This window comes from Podarcis pityusensis (assembly GCF_964106645.2).
Source record: "Podarcis pityusensis genome assembly, chromosome: 15".
Taxonomy (NCBI): domain Eukaryota; kingdom Metazoa; phylum Chordata; class Lepidosauria; order Squamata; family Lacertidae; genus Podarcis; species Podarcis pityusensis.
This window is the reverse complement of record NC_138040.1, coordinates 40,633,564-40,650,448: the sequence shown is the minus strand read 5'-3', so window position 1 is coordinate 40,650,448 and position 16,885 is coordinate 40,633,564. Positions and strand designations below refer to the sequence as shown.

At 43.8% G+C, this 16,885-nt stretch overlaps 1 protein-coding gene across 1 annotated transcript in view; it reads right to left on the bottom strand.

Moving 5' to 3' along the window:
- The window catches only part of LOC308463820 (uncharacterized protein), a 174,406-nt gene extending 157,871 nt beyond the window's left edge, over window positions 1–16,535 (bottom strand). Inside the window, exon 1 of the mRNA XM_080982589.1 lies at window positions 15,451–16,535. Coding sequence (XP_080838715.1) covers window positions 15,472–16,500 — 1,029 coding nt within the window. The 5' untranslated portion in view covers window positions 16,501–16,535 and the 3' untranslated portion in view covers window positions 15,451–15,471. The remainder of the gene's footprint in view (window positions 1–15,450) is intronic.
- Window positions 16,536–16,885: the final 350 nt, after the last annotated feature.

Genomic DNA, 16,885 nt, shown 5'->3' with positions numbered 1-16,885 from the left:
AATCTAACCTAGAGGTTCCTAGAGCATAGATGACAAGTTAGTTTATCCGTGTCCAGATAGGGGTGCAGCTGGGACACCAGTCAATGCTGATCATCCATCCAGTCTAAGGAACCACCCATTAACAGTGCTTCAGACTTATCTGGACTGAGTGTCCATTTGTTTGCTGTTATCCAGTCCATTGTCAAGGCAAGACAATGATCCAGCACATTAACTGCCACATCTGCAGATGTAAAAGAGAAGAGGAGCTGTGCATCATCAGCATATCACTGATAACATATTTCAAAGCTCCAGATGACCCCATAGGGGATAACATTTGAACCCCACGGAACCCCACATTGATTGCTGCATGGGCCCGAAGAGCACTCCCCAAGCATCACCCTCTGGAATCGACTACCCAAGTAGGACCAGAACCCCTGCAAAGCAGTGCCACCCACCCCTAACTCAGACAGCCACACCAGAAGGATATGGCTGAGAAGTTGAGAAGAAATAACAGTGACACATTTCTGCTGTCTCTCTCCTGACAGAGGTCATCAAACAGGGAGACCAAAGCAGTTTCTGTGCCAAAACCTAGAAATCTAGAAAACCGGTTTCTTCCAAGAGCGCCTGGATCTGGTCCATGGCCACTCGCTCAAGCAGTGGCATTATGTGGGGGGCCAGGGGGCCATGGCCCCAGGTGCAAAATTCTGAGGAGGCATAACCAGGTGCCTCCACGCAGGAGTCGGCTTCCGTGGGGTTCCCTGCCCTGGCGAAGGTGACAGAGCTGCCTGTCAGGGGGCTGCCACCCCCACCCAGGCATGCCCTGGTAGGCTCCGTCCACACCTCCCTGTCCTTGCCTGCCTGCTTGACATCGGGGGTCTCTGGGCCCTGGAGCCCAGCCTGGCCTCACTGCCACATCCATAGCAGAGGCCGGCAGCCACGGAGGCTGTGTGCAGACTGGGCAGAGGGCTCCATCTGCCTTCCTTGCACTCTCAAGGGCTCATTCCTGAGGCCGGGCCGCCCTTCAGTCTCCAGGCTGGGCCATGACAAGTCTGGTGGGGTATTTGTGCCCTGCAGAATGGAACCTTTTGGGGGGGCAGCCCCTTCATTCTAAATTGGTAGGTGCCTGGGCACCCAGGGTCCTGCATAGTCGATGCCTATGATTGGGTGCAATCTTGTGCAATACAGGGAGATGAGGTCTATTGAAAAATGCCTTACTTCCAAGTAAACATGCCTAGGATCATTTTGAGAATGTACTTTATTTGTTTAACTACTTCCCCACATTTCTAGTCTGAAGTATATTCCAGACAGATTTACAATGAAACAGCAACTGATCATAAAGTACAAAAATCGTAAATACAAACCAGCAATAAAACAGAAAAAGGCAGCAGTTAAAACATCACGGAGACCACTTTAGGGAGGACATTCAATAGAATAAAATGCAACATTTATGTACTTCTTTTTAATGTTAGAGATGTTGAAACATTCCACATATGTCAACACAACCTTACAAGGTAGATTGGTTTGCAATATTTAACCCCATATGGCTGCTGGAGAGTGGAGGTTAGCTTGCCAAGGGCCACCTAGTGATTTCATGGCAGAGCCAAGAACAGAATAACATAACATATGAAGCTGCTGTATACCAAAACTGGTAGCACAGTGCTCTCTACTCTGAAAGGCAGTAGCTCTCCTGAGATCACCTTAATGAAACGTGCCAGGGACTGAACTTGGAACCATCTCTATGCCAAACATATGCACTACCACTGAACTCTGAATGTGGCCTCCTCCCATTCTGTAATCTGAATTGTATTTTCATTGCTTAAATAATTGTTTCTTAAATCACCTGTATCTTTCTGCCTTTCTCCAACCACTGACGAATACCTTGAACAAAATATTGTAGCGATTTCAGATAGGGTTGCAAAATCTGGACATTTTGAAATACCCACTGGACGCTAATTTTGCCATTTGAATCCCGGACACGTCCAGGAAAATCTGGATGTTTGGTAAACCTATTTCAGAGAGGTTTGCTTGTTGTTTTTATCTATTTTTATGAGAAGGATGAGAAGTGATATGACAATCATCTTAAAATATCTGAAGGGTTGTCACACGGATCAAGCTTGATTCCTGCTGCTCCAGAGGTTGGGACTGAAATCAATGGATTCAAATGACAAGAATGGAGATTCCGACTAAACATTAGGAATAACTTTCTTACAGTAAGCGCTAATTGACAGTGTAGTGGGCTGCCTCTGAAGTGCTGGACTGTGCTGCATTGGAGCTTTTTAAACTGAGGTTTGATGGCCATTTGTCAGGGGTTCTTTAACTGTGATTCCTGAATTCCTGGATCCAATACTGATATAGACTGCAATTAAAAATAAATAAATCACCACTTAAAAGTCATATTAAAAATGGAAGGCCTCCAATAGGTTTCAGAAAGAGATGGTCCCCATGGGATATGAAATGGTGGGGGGGGGGCAGGTAAGCCCCACCCCACATAATCGACCACATGACACAGCAGACATACACACTGAAGGCCTCTTACATCATAGGGAACAGATGTCTTGAACAGGTGGTATTTACAAAAGGTCCTCTGCTTATACTGTAGTTTGAAAATCTGAAATTAATAACAGCTGTGTGGCTGGGACAACGGAAGACATCAGGTGTTTGCTCGAACTTGTATGTTTGGAGGCATGCACACAAGCCTCCCTCCCAATATTCCCATGCATCTCACACCACACAGTCTTCCCCCTGTTGTGAATTCCCTTCCTCCTGTGCTGCAGATGCGGGTGGGATTGTTACGTCACATGTCTGTTTACATTCCAGCACTGATTATTGGGGTCTTGTGAGCAGAAAGGGAGATACAGTGGTACCTCAGGTTAAGAACTTAATTTGTTCTGGAGGTCTGTTCTTAACCTGAAACTGTTCTTAACCTGAAGCACCACTTTAGCTAATGGGGCCTCCCGCTGCCGCCGCACACTTTCTGTTCTCATCCTGAAGCAAAATTCTTAACCCAAGGTACTATTTCTGGGTTAGCAGAGTCTGTAACCTGAAGCGTATGTAACCCGAGGTACCACTGTACGTTGTTTCCGCTCTGTATAGCTTTTGCTTTTGCAGCTCTCTCTCTGAGGAAGAAAGACAGAGGGAGAAGCCATGTTTTCCTTTGTTCTGTTACTTTTGATTTAATTTGCAATAAATTAGGCTTAGATGTTACTCCTCAAGGCTGAGCTTCTGTTTGGACTCTGCTAGTCGTGTGCTCATGTCCTTGGATATGGGTCACATCAGCGTGACGGGAGACCGGAGTGATGAATCCCGGGTGACGCTGTGTTGGGTGGGAGGCACTGGCCTGGGCGTTATCACCCAACACCCCCATCCCCACGTTGAGTGGCCCAGGTCTGCAGGGGGCTTCTACTCATGTTCAGTTGAGCACAAGTAGAACCCTTCAGTTTGATTCTGGTAAACAGGTCTTTACTCAGCTACTGTGAGAGAGAGAGACAGAGAGAATGAATGTTGGCCACAACCCATAGGGATAATGTATGGGGTAACAACAAGGATGAGTATGGTGGGGTAAGGCTTGCATGCACACCACTGGCCCCATCCATACGTTGGGAGTCTGTGTGCTCAGGCAAGAAGTTTATCTGAGAGCCAGTATAATTTAGTGTTTAGTGCTGGACAAGGACTGGGACCCAGCATCTAGTACTGTTTGTGTACTCATCTATCTTTAAGCTGATTAAGCTGTGTTTGTTTTCCCCCAAGCAAACCAGTGGAACTACAATACCATAATCAGAGATGCCCTGCTTGTAGAAGGACATGGCCTTTCACTTATAATCCGAGTTGTAGATTTGCTCTCTGCAGGGTGCTGAGCTTGTGCTTTTCCCAATACCAAGGATGACAGTTTGCTACAAAACAACACCCTGCTGTAAAAGAAAAATCTGAAAAGATCTGTTAATTAACTAGGATTGCCAGTAGCTCTCAGTGGGAGAAGAAACCACATGGAGTGCTGCAGTGTTAAAAGCATCCTGGCACTCAAAACATTGCCGTCATCTTTTGTCCAACATTTCAATGTGCAATATTACTCGAGTCGAAGCCAATGGGGAAGGGAGGGCAGAGGGAAGAGCTGTTGCTTGAAAATGTAAGCCAATTGTCCAAGTGCTAAGGATGCTTAAAAGAATTTGGTCTTTCTGAATTCAAATATAAAATGAACTGTTCCTCCCCTCTGGGAAGAATGTATGGATCAAAATGCAGGCTGCAACCCAAATCTCTTTTGCACCAGGCTGGGGTAGGGGGGGGGGGTTAGAATGGGTGGTGGCTTCCTTCTACCCAGCTCTGCCAGACTCCACCAGTGATCACAGCATCACTGTGCTGGCATGAACTCCTCATTCCCCTGCCAGGTGTGCATGTGAACAGAAGGGCATTCAGTGGGTGGGGAGAGGCTGAGCTTGTTTGGGAACTACTGGATCCTGAGCGTGTCCCACTGCCATCGTATGGTGTCATTGGGCCCAATGTGAGCCTAATAAGCCTGCCCCCTTTTATCCTGGCCAGAATGCATAGCAGTGTAACAAATGTTGTGGCCCTGCTTCTCTGCCCAGCTTCTGCAGGCAGTGGCCAAGGTTAGGACCGCACCCATAGTTATGTACTAGAGCTCAAACTTCCTGAATGTTTTCAGTATGTGGTTCATTCCAAGAAGAAGAAGAAGAAGAAGAAGAAGAAGAAGAAGAAGAAGAAGAAGAAGAAGAAGAAGAAGAAAGGGGAAGGAGAATCCCATTCCCCATGGCCAACAATGAAGTTGTCTGTTCAGTGAAAGAAAGCAGAAGTAGAAAATATCAAATTATTGTATCAAATGCTAATTGTACGCAGAATAGACTCATTAATGGACTTAGGTCATTGATTTCAATAGATCTACTCTGCATACAATTGAGATATATATTAAGAAACTTAATATATATATCCATATATTAAGAAACTTCTGTTTTGAAAGAAAATGTGACTTCAAATAGTACTTAAATAATTTTGTGTGCATGCAGTTTTTCTAAAAGTCACAGATTGTTGCAAAAGCAAGATAGAACAGACAGGTGGAGATACTTGGATGCTGATTGGACCAAGTTAGTCTTTTTTTCTAGTCCAAGTTACATAGACTAGACAAAATATTGATTGGATTAGCACCCAATATAGTATCAAAAATCACCAGCAGATTGATTTGAAGTATTTATATCTCTCATTTCCACTTTAAAAAGTTTTAGACAGTGTGCAACATCCATAAAAGCAATCAAACAGCATATAGATATAACCACAGTCTTTTAAAAATTCGCCTACAAAAGCTTGTGGCGTTTTATAATAAAACTCTTATTAATAATTAGTCACAAGGTGCCATCAAGCACATTTAACTTTATTATAGAAGATTATTCCAGCATTCAAGCTATATAAATAAACAGTTTAAAGCCATAGATATAAATAACAGTCAGGTCTCAGCAGATAAAAGAGATCACAATCCAGAGATTCATAAACACTTCTCAGCTTGACAAACCAAAAGTCTGTCTAGAAACCTGTTGGAAACAATAGAGATCATTTCATGCATAATTTGAAAGTTAATTTTATTCTCAGTAAGTCACCAAAGGGGAGTGGTGGTGGAGGTGTTGCTTAGCAGCCAGGGAAAGTGTCATGATGCTTGCTGGGGTATCATATGCCTTGATTGGCTTCGCTCTTCATAGGGGTTTTCCCCTCTCTGTATGTTTGGTTGAATGTCTCTCTGCTGTTTACAAGGCCTGACATAAGAAGGGTTAAAAAGGCCTGACATAAGAAGGATTAAAAACAACAACCCTGTATTCCATTTACCTCAAATTGCAAACTATATTTGTCCAGTTTCTTTAGTATAGTGTTATCTGGATTTCTTTTCTCTCTGGACTCCATCTGCATTTTAAAAGTGGCTTTACTAACAAAACCTAAATCTTAGCCAGGTGGAGGAAGTTCAGCAGAGTGGAGTTATTCTATAGGATCAGTACAGCTACAAAGTTATCTCCTGATTTTCTGACACTCACACTTGAGTCACTTGGAAGACACAAAGGAAAATCTTGTGGAGGACACAAAGGAAAACCGCCCAGATGGGTGGGGTATAAATTATTATTATTATTATTATTATTATTATTATTATTATTAGCCTTGAACTTTTGAGTGGTGGACTGCAGAAAGTGGCACCCTCAAACTCTCACTTGAAATTCTGTTCTGTTTTGAATGTTGGTAAATTCCCTTTCATTGTTATGAATGCAATAACATTCATTACATTTTTAATCTTTATGAAATTGTACTGTTTCAAGACTTAGAAAGAAGGAACAAAGCTGAACCATCAAACCTGAATGTTCAAAGCATGCACACTGAAGACCAATCTGTGCTAATTACGCCTAAATATACTTTAACTACCTTGTCCTTTAATTACTTTGTCATACTCATAATCCAGTTGGTTGAATACCAGGAGAAGGATCAAATTAATAACACTGCGATTGTCTGTGACTGTTGCAGACCCATGCGCAGCGGAGCCTCGCAGAGTGTGGGAGCATAGTCTGAGTTGGATGAAATTAGGCCAAAACCTTACTGATTACAGTGCAACAGGTTTGTTGCAGGCATTGGGCATGTATCCATGTGACCAACCAGCCTGGACAGCTGGTGTTGACAGAGCCATCTTAAGCATATCTGTGGTGCAAAGATCCCTTCGGCGCCCGCCCCCCTTCCCCGAGTTGTCGACCTTTTTTTAGGGCTGGGGAAGGTGGGCAGCGGCTGGTGGGCAGCTCCTTCAGTGGGGAAGAAGTGGAGGCTGGGCACAGCGCCTCCTGGCTCAGCTGGCCGCTTCGTGCTGCAGTGGCCATGGCAGGCAGCACACCAAGTGAGTGGGCCTGCGACAAGCGAGCGAGGGCGCATGCACCGCTCCTGCCGAGCGCCGGCTCGGTTTTTTCCCTTTTAGCTTTCTGGCACCCCACAGAATTCAGCACCTGCAGGCTAAAGGGGGGGGGGACGAGCCGACACTCGGCGGGAGCGGCGCACGCACCCTCGCTCACTCAGCACACTCGTCCAGTGTTCCCTGGACTCTCGCCTGGCGCCCTCCAGAATTTGGTGCCCTGGCGCTCCACCCCACTAGCCTCTATGGGTAAGACGGGCCTGGGTGTTGACCATTACAGAGGTTCACCATGCTGTGAACTGCTTCCAGTGGACCTCTTCTGGTTACTGACAGGGGGTGCCTTGGCCCATCAGCGCCCAGCTGGACCTCTGGACATAAATCACTGTCCGCCAAAATCCATTAGGGGGATTCCTTGTTGGGCTGGGGTAGGGTGCTAACATGTAACATCATTCATATGGGTGGCCATATATTTTCCTATCACAGATAGTCAAGGTGGATCAGGACCATGGTGTGCAGGAAGGGGTCTTTAATCCTTTGCCATGCCAGTATCAAGTGCAGGGGCCAAGCGGGACTGCAGTGGGGGCTCAGGGTTAAAGTCCCACTCTCTCATGCCACAATTACTGATCTAGGTATTTTGTGAAAGAAAAATCTTTCACATGGGGAAAACCGCACATGAACAACATTACATGTAAGAGGCTGGGGTAAGGAAGCAGGTGAGAAGAATCCTCTTATCCTAAATGACACATTCTCGAGTGTGTAATTCTCTTTTTCAGCCATGGGAGAAAGTTTCCAGAAGGAAACGTGCCTGCCTCTTCCCAAGGTTATTTCCTCCTGATTGTGGGAAGCACGCCAAGAAATTGGAATGGATGAATTACTATTAAGCACAGCAAATAGGAAGGGAAAAATACCTTGCAGTAATAAAGCAACCCCCCTCCACACAAATGTGTGCATACACACCACACACACTGCACTGAAAACCATTCTTTACATCCAAGTTCTGATTAATATTCTTTCCGCACAGCTTATCATGAATTTTGTGCTGGGTTAAATATATTTCCCAGTGACTAACACTGCAAGGCTGAGGATTAAAAAGGATAATGTACAATGTGATTTATGAAATTTTAATGGAAAATCCCCATGGGTTGTGTATAAATCTTATTTATTGCTTTAAAAGTGTGTAATATGCTCATTGTATGGTTGGAGAAGAAAACAACAAAGGTGGGAGTAGAGTCCCTGTCAAACTTAATCTATTTAGGCAAATAATGCAACTCTTAGAGGTTCCTGCGGATAAACCATTTGATAGTTTGCAGTCTTTTGATGCTTGAGCAAGACACATTTGATAGAACATATTCAGCAGATGAATCTGGGGTGGAGATCAGATTATCTGGAAGGCAATGTGTGTGTGGGGGGGAGGTGTAATTTTAAAGCAGCTCTTGGGTGGAAGAAGCTGAGCAATTGGCCAAGGGTACAGCAAAAAGCAGTGGCTTTGAGGCAGAAGATGTTACGAGTTAGCTAAACGTTTCAATGTAAAGTGCTGCTGTTCAGGTTTTCAAACAGGTAACCATGTCCCTTTCCAGGCTACTCCATTGCATCCCACCACCAAAATGATTATCCCTACCTCCCCAAAGTCATCATTTTGTGACCACTAAGTATTTTAATGTATTTTTAATCTTTGTTGGAAGCCGCCCAGAGTGGCTGGGGAAACCCAGCCAGATGGGCAGCATACAAATAAATTATTATTATTATTATTATTATTATTATTATTATTATTATTATCAATCTTCATTTGGCGGTTTTTGAGTCCCCGCTTCTAGTTCTTGCCATTTTATTTTATTTTATTTTAGCAAATCTAGCCTGACCTTGAGGGATCTCTGAGGTCTTCAGGGGAGTCACTGTTAGTGGTCCCCCATGGCATATATTCATGAAGAGACATGCATTCAGTATTATGAGCCCAATTTTATGGAACCCCCTTACATTTGAGGTCAGTCAGGTCCTTTCCCCTGTTGAAACTTTCTTCTTATTGCAGCAGGCATTTTAACTGAATTCTAATTTTATAGTTTTAACTGATATCTTTATTGCACACTGCTTAGAATCTATTGTAGTCAAATGGTATATAAATTGCCAAAATAATGCAATTAATGTATTACTTTTGATGAAGATATGTCTTTCAACTCAAAGGTGAGAAATTCCATAACAATTCCAATTTGGAATCCTGAATAGTGAAAGAATGGAGATGAAAACCATTATTTTATTCACTTCTCTGAACAGGAGAGGTGAAACTAGGGGGGCAAGAAAGAGCTGGTGATCTCCTGTGTACAAAGTCATTTCTGGAGCATTTGAAGTGATGTGAAAGAGGTTCCATATTTTTTGACATTATTTATCCATGGTCACCAATGGAACCATCACAAATAGCAGTGGATGCTGAAAAATTTGCAAAGCCACAACTAAACCAATTTCATTTATTCTCATAAGCATAAAAGTCGACATCCCCTTTTTCCTCATTTGTGTTTTCTACCAGGTTGCATATCTCTTTGAACAACAAATATATATATACCGTATACACACACACACACACACACACACACACACACACACACACACTGTATTTCATGTTTTCTTAATGCAGCCAGAGATATCGTCACACAAATATCAGATGAAACTTCTGCTACTGAAAATGGTTTTGGATGCCAGATGAAAAGACAATGAAGCGAACTTTACTTCTACATTCAGAATATATTACCAAGCTAAATAGCATCACTTCATCAGGAACAAATAAATTAAAGATGTTCCAAGAAACAGTTTATACTGGCTCCTTTCTCTTTTTTAGAAACCACCTCTGATATACTGCTTCTGATCTCTAGGTATAGTTTTTTTTTATAGGCAAGTAATAGACTGTCCCACCCACCCACATTCCACCCTTTAAGAAAACCTTACATCAAGTTGTAGGACATTTTAATTGTGGCATTTGGGAAGATCTTTTTCACTTTTATAAGGCTATCTTAACTCCATGGAAATCACAAGATGCTGGAATCTGTGTATGACCGGGTTGCAATTGGGAGCCTTCATGGAAAAGACTAGGGGCAGGGGGCAAAATTGATTTTGCTTCCATTTCAATGAGAAACCACCTAATTCATTCTTCTTTCACCTATATATGAACTGAAAAACAATTATCCTTTGTAATTAACACTACTCAGAGTTTTGCACTGCAGTTCTCCAACCAACCAGTGTGTACAAAAATGCATGTATTTGGGGAAAGTGTAGTAATTCTCTATATAAAATTATGCAGCAGTTCCCTATATACAGCCTATATCCTTTTCAGTAGCGCTCTGATTCAACAGCAGAAGCTCAAATTCGGTAAGAGGTTTGGCTCGGGTCTTCAATTGTTGACCTGCTAATGAATGATTTATTTGGTGAGCCTGGGGCCAATTCAGATTTGTGTTCTCCATATTAATATTATTTTAAAGCCATCCTGTGGGAGCATGCTCCATAAGTTAACAATGTACTGCTGCACATCTCCCCCAATCTCCTAGCGGTTCAAGATTCCAGGGAGTTCCAGGCATGCTTTCATGCGTTTATGTTTCCTTTGGAAAATGAGGTAGAGTGGAGACTTGGTGTCTGTATGATATGTATGGTTTATTTACACATACTGTATTTGCAACCTATGCATCTGCTTACCAAGCGGGTCCTGGTTCTCCTTAGCCAGAGCAGCCTCCTTGCTCTTCCAAGGTCACATCCCAGCTTCCCCTTCCTTCTCCAAACCCTTGGCTTTTATCTCTAGAGTCAAAGGGACCACACCTCTTTGCTCTCTATGGTGGGCTTCTTTGATCCGCTGTAGTGCTAATGGCTCATTAATCCCAGGTTAACACCTCAAAAGGAGAAGAGCTGACTTGATTAGTTCTTAACACATGTTAATTTCCCTAGGTTTTATAAGCATCTAATACACAGTTTAGAATGTTTGCCTCACTTACTTAGTCTTTCACACATTCACACATGCTAATTAAAGGATTAGAAGCATCTAGTAAACAGATCAAATACATACATGTATCTATTCCCTTGATCACGTTGGTTGCCCTTTTCTGAACTTATGTCCTGAATTAGTTGTGAAAACAAATTAAGACAAAAAATAGAAACAAAACAAATGCTTTTTAAAAATACAGTGATTTTATTTTACTTACTCTTGTTTTCTTTGACCTGGTGATGCCTGTATCATATCACAAACAGCTTTTGAAAATGCCATTTTTAAAGGAGACTGCCAGAATCTGGGGGATGAGCCAGTTACAGGGTTATTCATATCACCACGCATGAACAAAAATGTCTTATGGTTGTGGCACTGCAGGGACTGCCCATTCCAAGTTTGATTCAGAAGTAATGCCATGCCTATAATTTCTCCCCAATGCCTTCATCAGATACTGAGAAGATAAATTGTATTCAAAAATTAACCATGTCTGTGAAATTTTCATGAGTGGAGTGGAATACCTCCTTTTGGTGCTGTTGCTGTTAGTCCCTTCCCATCCCCCTGACATGGCCAATTATTTTTGTCAAATAATCTCTTTGGTAGCCTGCATTCTGCAGCTTTCCTGGGTGCCTGAAAACCCCATGAGTTACTTGGCTGGCCTTTCCTGTACTATAAATATGGAGAGGTGAGGAAACTGCCTTTTGTGTACCTGGCAGTTGTTTGTTGTAGTTCTAAAAAAGAAGATGTTCTGCATTTAAAGAAATCAGTGTGGAAAGAGTGCTGTAGAAATGTTTAATGGAAATAACAAGTAAACACACCACCTACGGTCTCACAATGATCAGGTGACTTCAGCTGTGCACTCACTAAAATTCTAAAAACAACAACTCTAAAATAAGTTGTGAATAAGGCAGAAAAATGGAAGGCTCTTTCACAGGGAAATGCAACTTTTGAGAAATGGGAGCATAGGTCCCATTTAGTTTAAAGAAATAGCTGCCGCTGTTATCAACTAGCAAATGAAAGGGAGATCTGAAGGCAGAGCTGGGGCTTTGAAGTTGTCCACCCACAGTAAGCACTTGTTCTGCAGATGGAGCATACATCTGCTGTATGAAATGTGCTGTATCTTTATCTTATAGTAATTATTTCACACACACAACACACATATAGTGAGATTCCAGGGATCCATGCGCTTACACAGGGTTTTTGTTTCCTTTTGGAATGAGGCACAGTGGAGACTGTGGTGTCTTTATGGTATGTGGTTTATTTATACAGATCTACAACCTGAGTCTATGATTGAGGGGTTCGCAGCATTTCTCCCATAGCTGCCTTGGATTAAAACAGAAATCTGCCCTGGCTCTCAAATGTCACTCTGACTCTCTCTTGAGCTTGCTGCTTTGCTACGAGGTCATATCACTGCCAACTGCCAAACTCTAGCTTTGTCTTCTAACTAACCATGAGCTGGGGGAGCCCTCCCATTTGCAGTCTCACACAGAGCCCCTTTCCTTTGTTTCCCTTAATGGCTCGTCACTCAGGCTACCACCTCAACAAAGGAAGCTAACCTGGATTATATTGTAACACTTACTGGATCCAGGGTTAGAAAGAGGATTTGAATAAAATTGTACATATTCAAATCCTCTTTCTTTGGTGATGCGTTCCTTCTTCTTCTTCTTCTTCTTCTTCTTCTTCTTCTTCTCCTTCTCATAGAATCATAGAGTTGGAAGAGACCACAAGGGCCATCGAGTCCAACCCCCTGCCAAGCAGGAAACACCATCAGAGCACTCCTGACATATGGTTGTCAAGCCTCTGCTTAAAGACCTCCAAAGAAGGAGACTCCACCACATTCCTTGGCAGCAAATTCCACTGTCGAACAGCTCTTACTGTCAGGAAGTTCTTCCTAATGTTTAGGTGGAATCTTCTTTCTTGTAGTTTGGATCTATTGCTCCGTGTCCGCTTCTCTGGAGCAGCAGAAAACAACCTTTCTCCCTCCTCTATGTGACATCCTTTTATATATTTGAACATGGCTATCATATCACCCCTTAACCTCCTCTTCTCCAGGCTAAACATGCCCAGCTCCCTTAGCCGTTCCTCATAAGGCATCGTTTCCAGGCCTTGGACCATTTTGGTTGCCCTCCTCTGGACACGTTCCAGTTTGTCAGTGTCCTTCTTGAACTGTGGTGCCCAGAACTGGACACAGTACTCCAGGTGAGGTCTGACCAGAGCAGAATACAGTGGCACTATTACTTCCCTTGATCTAGATGCTATACTCCTCTTGATGCAGCCCAGAATTGCATTGGCTTTTTTAGCTGCCGCGTCACACTGTTGGCTCATGTCAAGTTTGTGGTCAACCAAGACTCCTAGATCCTTTTCACATGTACTGCTCTCAAGCCAGGTGTCACCCATCTTGTATTTGTGCCTCTCATTTTTTTTGCCCAAGTGCAATACTTTACATTTCTCCCTGTTAAAATTCATCTTGTTTGTTTTGGCCCAGTTCTCTAATCTGTCAAGGTTGTTTTGAAGTGTGATCCTGTCCTCTGGGGTGTTAGCCACCCCTCCCAGTTTGGTGTCATCTGCAAATTTGATCAGGATGCCCTTGAGTCCATCATCCAAGTCGTTGATAAAGATGTTGAATAAGACCGGGCCCAAGACAGAACCCTGTGGCACCCCACTAGTCACTCTTCTCCAGGATGAAGAGGAACCATTGATGAGCACCCTTTGGGTTCGGTCAGTCAGCCAGTTACAAATCCACTGAGTGGTAGCATAGTCAAGACCGCATTTTACCAGCTTCTTTACAAGAATATCATGGGGCACCTTGTCAAATGCCTTGCTGAAATCAAGGTAGGCTACACCCACTGCGTTCCCTTCATCTACCAGGCTTGTAATTCTGTCAAAAAACGAGATCAGGTTAGTCTGACATGACTTATTTTTCAGAAATCCATGCTGACTATTGGTGATCACAGCATTCCTTTCTAGGTGCTCACAGACTGTTTGCTTAATGATCTGCTCCAGAATCTTCCCTGGTATTGATGTCAGACTGACTGGGCGGTAATTATTTGGGTCCTCTCTTTTCCCCTTTTTGAAAATAGGGACAACATTTGCCCTCCTCCAGTCTGCCGGGACTTCGCCTGTTCTCCAGGAATTCTCAAAGATGACTGCCAGTGGTTCTGAGATCACATCTGCCAGTTCTTTTAATACTCTTGGATGCAGTTCATCTGGCCCTGGAGACTTGAATACATCTAAACTAGCCAAGTATTCTTGTACTATCTCCTTAGTTATTCTGGGCTGTGTTTCCTTTGCTGAATCATTTGCTCCAAATTCTTCAGGTCGGGCATTGTTTTCTTTATCGGAGAAGACTGAGGCAAAGAAGGCATTGAGGAGTTCAGCCCTTTCTGTGTCCCCTGTTTGCATTTCACCATCTTCTCCTCTGAGTGACCCCACTGTTTCTTTGTTCTTCCTTTTGCTACGAACATACCCATAAAAGCCTTTTCATTCTGTGCTTTAGCTTTTCTGACTTTGTGTCTACACGTGCTGGCTATTTGTTTGAATTCCTCTTTGGTGGTTTCCCCCCTTTTCCATTTTTTGTACACATCCTTTTTTAATCTTAACTCAGTTAAAAGTTCTTTAGATAGCCACCCTGGCTTCTTTAGGCACCTTCCATGTTTCCGTCTCATTGGTATTGCCTGACGTTGTGCTTTTAGTATCTCCCTCTTAACAAACTCCCAGCCATCATGAACTCCCTTTCCTTTTAGTATTACTGTCCATGGGATCTCACCCAGCACTTCCCTAAGTTTTATGAAGTCGGCTTTCTTAAAGTCAAGAAATTGAGTCCTAGTATGCTTGGCTGCTCCTTTCCGCTGTATAGTAAACTTCAGAAGAGCATGATCACTCGCGCCTAATGATCCTTCCACTTCTACCCCACTAACCAGGTCATCAACATTGGTTAGGACCAGATCTAAAATGGCTGTTCCTCTTGTTGCTTCTCCCACTTTCTGGACAATGAAGTTGTCTGCAAGGCCAGTGAGGAATCTGTTTGACCTTATGCTCTTGGCTGAGTTTGACATCCAACAAATATCCGGGTAATTGAAGTCCCCCATTACTACTATCTCCCTTCCTTTTGCATGCTTGGCCATCTGTTCCAGGAAGGCATCATCTATGTCCTCCGTTTGGCTTGGGGATCTATAGTAAACTCCCACAATGAGGTCACTGTTATTCTTCTCTCCCTTAATTTTGACCCAAATGCTCTCACTTTGGCTTTGAGGTTCTAAATCTTGGATCTCTTCACAGGTATACACATCCCTGACATATAACGCCACACCTCCTCCTTTCTTGTCTGGTCTGTTTCTCTGAAATAGATTGTATCCCCCCATTATTACATTCCAATCGTGGGACTTATCCCACCAGGTTTCAGTGATGCCTATTATGTCATATTTAGTTTGCTGTACCAAGAGCTCAAGCTCATCTTGTTTATTTCCCATGCTTTGTGCATTAGTGTACAGACATTGAAGTCCATTAATCATTCCCCCGTGTCTCTTATTTAAGGATTTTTTCCTCCCACCACTAGGTCTGTGTGCTGTTTGCTCCATTTGGTCTATGACATTTGGATGATCATCTTCATTAATTGATAGACTCGTACCTTCAGGAGCACTGTCTCCCTCCCCCACATTAGTCAGTTTAAAGCCCTCCTGATGAGGTTTCTGAGATTTTTGGCAAAAACATTTCTCCCAACCGTTGTGAGGTGCAGCCCATCGCTTGCCAGAAGTCCATCTTCAAGAAACTGCAGTCCGGGATCTAAGAATCCAAACCGTTCCTGTTTACACCATTTGCGAAGCCAGCTGTTCACTTCCACTATTTTTCCCTCTCTCCCTGGGCCACGTCGTTCAACTGGGAGGACAGATGAGATGACAATTTGTGCATTTAATTGCTTCAACTTCCTGCCCAGAGCCTCGTAGTCTCTTTTGATCTTCTGGAGGCTATTGCTTGCAGTGTCATTGGTTCCCACATGAACCAAGAGGAAGGGGTATTTGTCAGTGGGTTTTATGATTCCTTGCAGTCGTTCAGTTACATCTTGGATCTTAGCCCCGGGGAGACAGCACACTTCCCGAGACATCTTGTCAGGCCCACAGATCACTGCTTCTGTTCCCCTCAGTAGGGAATCCCCTATCACCACTACACGCCTCCTCTTAGGTTTGGTCGGGGTTCTTCCGTGAGCTATCCGTTCCAAGGTCGCCTGCACATTCCCTGAGGACTGACTTTGCTGCTCGTCTTCATATACCTGATCGACTGTAATGAGGGAGAGATCCTCAAATGGAGTCTGCTCTTCGTCTTCCATGCTAGGGGAGAGGACCTCAAAGCGATTGTGTATTTCTAAACAATCAGAGCGAACCCTGGGCCTCCTACTTCTTTGAGTCACGTTTCTCCATATATCTGGCTCCTGTGTTGGTGTACTAGCCTCCTTGTCAGGGGAGTCCCCTGTCTCCTCCTTGGTGGAGACGTTGTGCTCTGTTGCTTCCAAGAAAAGCTCCAGCTCCCTAATTCTTTGGAGCGTAGCTACACGTTCCTCCAGTTGCTGGACTTTGTCTTTTAAGAGGGCAATCAACATGCAATTGCTGCAGGTAAAGCTGCCTGCAACCTTTGGCAAGATGGCAAACATTGCGCAGGAACCGCAGGCGACTGCAGCTGTTCCCTCCCCCTCCATCTTGAGAACGTGTCGTTGGGGGTGGCTACAGCGGTCCTCCATCAAGAAAAGCGTGAAGACAGGACAAATAACTCCCCCCCCCCACAAAAAAACCCTAGGTCTCCCCTCAACAAACGTTTGAGACTAGCTACCCTAAATCTCCTTCTTCTTCTTCTATGCATATTTGGTCACTCTACTGGAATTTGTCCCCAAGCCTTTATTGGAAAATAGTCCTGATTTACAGGATTTTATCTTTAACCACGAGGGTCAGAAATGTGTTTTTAAGACTTCCGGGGTGGCGCCATCGGTAATGGCGGACTCCCTCTGGTCTGGAGGGACCAGCTCCACGGGAAACGGGTCTTTCCCGCTACGGCGAAGCGGGGACCCTTTCAAAAATCACAGGCGG